The 6,659-nt window shown below is 39.0% G+C and overlaps 1 protein-coding gene across 1 annotated transcript; it reads right to left on the bottom strand.

Moving 5' to 3' along the window:
- Positions 1-3,953: 3,953 nt before the first annotated feature.
- LOC110892670 (phosphatidylinositol 4-kinase gamma 7) lies at positions 3,954-6,376 on the bottom strand. The gene is made up of 2 exons (XM_035980886.1): positions 6,237-6,376; positions 3,954-5,972 (listed from the first exon to the last, which is right to left on the bottom strand). Exons 1-2 carry the CDS (start codon positions 6,254-6,256, stop codon positions 4,163-4,165), a joined length of 1,830 nt encoding a protein of 609 aa, XP_035836779.1. The 5' UTR covers positions 6,257-6,376; the 3' UTR covers positions 3,954-4,162.
- Positions 6,377-6,659: the final 283 nt, after the last annotated feature.

Below are 6,659 nucleotides of genomic sequence, written 5' to 3' on the forward strand. Positions count from 1 at the left end.
AGAAAGTGTTAGCCCACAAGGCCCGATTGAAGAACAAAGTCTTCCACACAGTGAACCCGTAAGAGAGAAACGAAACAAGACCCAACCAAAACATTTTGGTGATTATTTCGTTCAGTTACCCCCATCGGTTGACCATGCACAAACCCCTCCAAATCAAGACTCGTCCACGGTTCATTCATTGGCTAATTTTGTTTCTTACAAAAACTTCTCTGAATCTCACAAAGTTTTCTTAGCGGCTATCGATTCCAACGATGAGCCGAAATATTTCCATCAGGCTATTAAGGATGATAGGTGGAAAGAAGCGATGAAAGAGGAAATACGTGCTCTCGAAGAAAATGGCACATGGGTCCTCCTAGAATTACCTGCAGGAAAGCGGGCTGTTGACTCTAAATGGGTGTATAAGGTCAAGCATAAGCCGAATGGAGAAGTGGACAGATTCAAGGCACGACTTGTTGCTAAGGGTTTCACACAAATGGAAGGAGTGGATTACCGCGATACCTTCGCACCCGTAGCCAAACTGGTTACCGTTCGAATACTCCTAGCTGTGGCTGCGAAAAGGAATTGGGCTATTCACCAACTCGATGTAAATAATGCTTTTTTGCATGGTGATTTAGACGAGGAGGTTTATATGAAGATTCCTCAAGGCTTTGTTAAAGAAGGGGAAACGAGAGTTTGCAGGCTCAAGAAATCATTGTACGGTTTGAAGCAGTCATCTAGAAACTGGTATCAAAAGTTCACCAATGCTATTCTTGACCTTGGGTTTAAGCAATCAAAGGCCGATCACTCTCTCTTCATTCATCAACGTGGAAACGGTTTCGTTGTTGCTCTTATATATGTTGACGATGTCATCATAGTAGGCAATGACACGAAAGAAATACAGCGTACTAAAGAAAGACTCAACGAGTTGTTCAGCATAAAAGATCTCAGGAACCTTAAGTATTTTCTCGGAATTGAAGTAGCTCGTACCAATGAAGGCCTCGTTTTGAATCAAAGAAAATATATATTGGACATCCTCAATGATTGCGGCTTACAGGGATGTCGACCAAGTTTTTTTTCTATGGAGCAGAACGCTAAACTTGACAAATGTGAAACTGAACCGAAGGCGGATGCTAGCAGGTATAGGCGAATTGTTGGTAGACTCATTTACTTACAAGCTACTCGCCCCGACGTTGCTTATGCTGTAAATATGTTAAGCCAGTTCGTTTCAGACCCTAGACAGCCCCATATGGATGCCTTACACAGAGTCTTACGATATCTAAAAGCCTCACCAGGCAAAGGAATTCTTCTTCCTCGAAATGGAGGAATCAATCTCACTGCCTACTGTGACTCAGATTGGCTTGGTTGCCAAACTACTCGAAGGTCTCGTACGGGGTATTTACTTCACCTAGGCGGGGCACCAATCTCATGGAAAACCAAGAAGCAATCTGTTGTTTCTCGGTCATCGGCTGAAGCAGAGTACCGGTCAATGGCTTCTACCGTTAGTGAAGTGCTATGGGTTCGATGGCTTTTGCAAGAACTGAATGTCCCTCAGACCGGTCCCACACCCTTGTTTTGTGATAATCAAGCGGCCCGTCAAATTGCTATAAACCCAGTCTTCCACGAGCGAACCAAGCATGTGGAAATGGATTGCTATTTTGTTCGTGAAAGAGTTGACTCTAAAGAAATCAAGCCATTTTCGATTGACACTAAAATGCAAATTGCAGACCTTTTCACTAAAGGATTGGGAACTCAACAACTTCAATTTTTGCTTGACAAGTTGGGCACTAGAGACCTACATGCTCCAATTTGAGGGGAGTATTGGAGTTAATTTTGTCTATTAATAACATCCACTCATTCTTCTCCTTTTATGTTGCCATATATTATGTTTCCTTTCTTTTACTCCTTTTTCATTAATTATTCTCAATCCTTGTATGTTCTTTATCAATCAATTAGAACAATCTTTGATATCATCATCTTAGAATGTTTTCTCAATTGTGTTCATGAATAATTTGTTTAGATGTTACTGAATGAACATAAATGAATATGAACACGTTCATTTTCTTAACAAACAATCATAAACAAGAAAACAAGAAAACCAGTTCATCTAAATGTCTTTGTTTGTTCGCTTGTTCTTTTAAAGTTAAAAGAACACACACAAACAAGCCCCTTTGCGTCTGTATGGTTCGTTTACAAGTCTGCTAATCTCTCTCTAACATGGCTTTTGTTAAACATGACCTTAGCCATCCATGAAGAGATGGGTATCAATATATCATAATCACAGTATGACCATCTTAGAAAGAAAAATAAAACAATGAACTGACATGACATAATACTCAAGATAGTTACCCCACCACACTATTTGTTTGTGTCATTTTCAATCCCTCGTATTATTTAACTTGATATTTAAGCCAAACCCCACCTGACTGAAACCTGACTAACACTAACAGCTTGCTAAAATACAAAAGCATATCAATTAGAGTATTTAAAAGATTAGACTGCCACCCAATTAAACATTCTATTTTATCACAAGATACCATTTTAGCTTCCTAATTCCAATAATGACAAGAAAAATATTAGCATTTTGGTCATATTAAGAACACTACTATAACACATGTTATGATCATGATGTGATGTTTGGTTTAACTAAAATGGATTAATTAGGAGGAGTCACCCTAAATATCATTTGTTTATCCACTTTCAAACATAGACTCGATTGCGTATAATCGTCGGATCCACCAACCCATTTTGCGTTAGAGATTTTTTTCTCTCTTCATCATTACTTGTGTACAAACTTTATATGCGTGTATCTGCTTAACTTTTAAAGTCATTAAATAGAGGATCTTATTTAGAGTATCAACTTTATACGTGTGTATTGTCATCAAATTGTTTGACTAACGTCATGTAATGTGTAACCATGTTATCGAGACATTTTGGGTGATTGAGATTCACTTAAGATCAAATGAGAAAAGAGGATATACATTGATACAAGTAAGGAGGTGCGGATCGCACACTTGATAAGACTATTGTTTCCTTATTTTAACACTACCAAGCTTTTCAAATTGTATTTCTGGCTCCGTTTTCATATTAACTTTCATGTTAACATACATATTATAGTGTAATTCGTTATTTAAATGAACAAAACAAATTAACAAATCACTAATAGCATATAAATTAATAAAGATAAAGAAAGAAATTTGATATAGTATATAACACAATAATTGAAAAAATGAGATAATGTACAACGTAAGCATTGATTCATTGCTATAATGTAATAATACAATAATGTAAAAACTAATATACTATTTAACACAATAATTCAAAACCCAATTTAGGATGTTTTATCCGTCATTTATCATTCCAATAATTCAAAAACAATAATGTCTAACTTAAATATTGTGATAATGTTTTAACACAATTATTATGAAACTCTTAAAACTTACTACTTTCAACGGCATACCATAAATCATCAGTGACCAATAAATATGTATACCATTCGTAAATAGCTGTAAACCACCAATACACACACAGATACACTACCACCATTGATGTCCTTCAAACGCGTAAACACCAACGCAATACCACCGTTGATGCCATTAAACATCATGAACCACCACCATCGACGTTGACAAACACCATAAATTACTAATGCACTATCAATCTCTATGTCGTCAAACGTTGTAAATTACCAATGCACTATAATTTTTGAACGTTATTGGTTTCGCGTGTCGACTATCTTACTTATTTTCAGAATACATAAATACATAAACACATGTATATACACACGTCTAGTCATATAAGGAACATGGAAAACATTTATTTTTTGTTTGGTTAGTTCTTTTTAGGTGTCAAAAAACACCACATTACCACAATAATTCAGTTAGGTTTCTCTTTACAGCTGATCATTTATGACCACATACAATATTAGGTATTGTTTTTATTTCCTCTGCAATTTATTTGTACTTTCACAACCCAACTTCTAAAAACAAAAACAAAAACCAAATCACAAACTTCCAAATATTTCCATTTTTACACCACTATTTTCATTCTTTTATCTTTTCTTTCATTTTTCATATTCTACAAATTATTTATAAAACAGGTCCACAAGGACTCCATCCTAAAACAGTAAAAACCTACATCAACACAACAACATAAACTCAAACTCAAACAACTTTAACCTACACTCTCAAAACCGGCAAGAAGTACCGAGCCTCTGTCGCTGCCTCGGTCCTGCACCGCCCAACTTACGCGCAATCAACGCGTGCTGCAAAAGCCCCCGAAACTTCTCTAAAAACTGACTCCATTCCTCATCGGTCATGTCCGCCACTTTCACAAAGCTAGCACTCGCGGGTACCTGCTCACTTGCACTCCTATGCCCAGCCGGTGAGTCGCCTACGCTTAAGCTTTTTTTCAACGACGTAGATAGGTTTGACACAGAAGGAATCTTTCCTGAAGCGGGACGCACAACGTCTTCTTCGTTTTCATCTTCTTCTTCAAGTTTAGAAAGCGGGTTTCTCCCGATTCCGAATTGGAATGGAAGCGTCGGGTTTATGGAAGATTCCAAATCACCATAATCGATTTCAAATTGGAAACCGTCTTCCTGCAGTCCGGTTTTAGGAGATAACACAAATGTTTCTCTATTGGTCTCGGCTGCAGCCCGTCTAGCCTCCATACACAACACCTCGAGCTCACTGGGCGCCTCTTCACCACGCCTGAACTCACGGGTCATCATCTCACCGATCTCAGCCAGACACAGACCGAAACCCGCAGCCTGTTTTAGAAAAATGGTGCATAGGGTCAGAACGCGTAGACAGGCTTCACGAATCATCGGAAGCTCATTTCTCAACATCTCCGAATCCTGATACGGGTCAAGTGATTCAATGTAGTCGAGTTCATCTTCTGAAAACGGGATAGAAGCTTGTGGCCAATGAATCCACTCGAAATACGGATCCTCTAAACTTTCAGGCAGACACAGACCGTGATCAATCGGAATGAGCTCGACTTGCTGACCTAACTTTCCACCATCATTAACCTTTCTAACGAGCAGATTCCCCGCGTGGCGGTCCGTGTTTAAGATCCTAACATCTAATATACCGATACGATGAACATTAGACACCGAAAAACTCGATGTCCCATGATCACTAGCATCAAAATCATGAACAATAAACTGTTGAAATGAAGCAATTTTACTAAAACATTTCTTCTTTCTATTATTCCCACTCATACCATCATCATTAACATTGAAAACAGAATGAGTAATTTTAACCAATGCAGTAGGGGGCACATTAGCAAAATGATCATAATCAAGAAGATAAGCAGCCACTTCTCGAAAGCCCGTTTCACCAACCCGAACCGACCGTTTCAACCCAGGCTGACCCAGAGTCTTCCCCACAAACCCTTTCGGGTTATTAGGCGCAAACGGCTCCTCATCCGTCGGTTTCACAATCGCTACACACTCACCGCTACAGTTTCTAAAATAATAAGCCCCTCCAAGCCCCCCATGAACCCGAATCGGGTCAACACCCGAGTTCAAAGCCTCCACGACCTCGTTAACAAGCTCTTTCGTCCGCGTAAAGATACTGGTCCGGCCCAGAATCTCAACAGGCCCGCTTCGATCCCGCTGTTGTGTCTCCCTACCCGAAGGGGACAAACACGGGGTCGAAGAGCTTCTATGCATCAAATTTCTTGTCAACAAAAGAGGCGAATCGTTGCGAATCGCGCTAAGATCGTTCTTCAACACCATATCTCCAAAAGTTAAAGAGCTTTCTTCAATAGGGACATTAAGAGCAACCTGCAGGCGTCGTTTCACCATATGAACATTGTCGTTTCGATCCAGTTCCATTCCTAAGACGCATCCGCTTTCGGTTTGGACAAAAACCCGGCGTGTACCGGTCGGTTTTCGATCGTTTCCATGGTATTCTCTACCCATGGGACTCTTGAAAACTGCTACAGCCATTTGGGCCTGAACCGAACTGGCTGTTAAGGTTAGGATGGTACTGAAACGATCATCAAAGACTGAATTTGGGTTGGTTTCAAAGTTCAAACAGTAAACATGTGATTGAATGTAAACAGTGTGGTTTGTTCTAATCTGTGGAGAAAAGAAAAAAACATCCAGAAGAAGAATATGAAACAGTTAGATAAAGATGATCTGGAACTGAGATTAAACTAAGAAAAACAGTTAGTATTTTAAGGAGAAAACAGTCATGAACGACAGTACACAGTAGAAAGATGAAGAACAAAAACAATAAGTGAAAACTGACCAGATCTGATGGAGAATCATACACTGGGAGAGAGGAGAGGAAGAAGACGATCCGGATAATAGGGTGAATCAGAGAGGAAACATAGTTGTAGGTGTTGTTCCTCTCTCTAAATCTAGCTGAGTGAGAGAGTATGTATGTATATAGAGGGAAAGTGCAGTGATATGTAAATTGGTACCAAAACTACTGTTTTAACTCCGGTTTCTGAGGAGTAAAAGCCCCGAGATGGGTTAGTGAGTGTAGGGGTTGGTTTTTTATATGTTAAAATAGATTATGTAGTCTTCCATTCATGTTCCTGTGTGGGTGAATTATGTTCTAATCATGATCCTCATATCCTTCAGCCTAAGTACATATTTGTGTTTTTTATAACGTCCGATATATAATGTTTTATTAAAAACGAATATGGTTTTGCGGTGTAGTTATTAT

This window comes from Helianthus annuus, chromosome 12 (genome assembly GCF_002127325.2).
Source record: "Helianthus annuus cultivar XRQ/B chromosome 12, HanXRQr2.0-SUNRISE, whole genome shotgun sequence".
Lineage (NCBI taxonomy): Eukaryota > Viridiplantae > Streptophyta > Magnoliopsida > Asterales > Asteraceae > Helianthus > Helianthus annuus.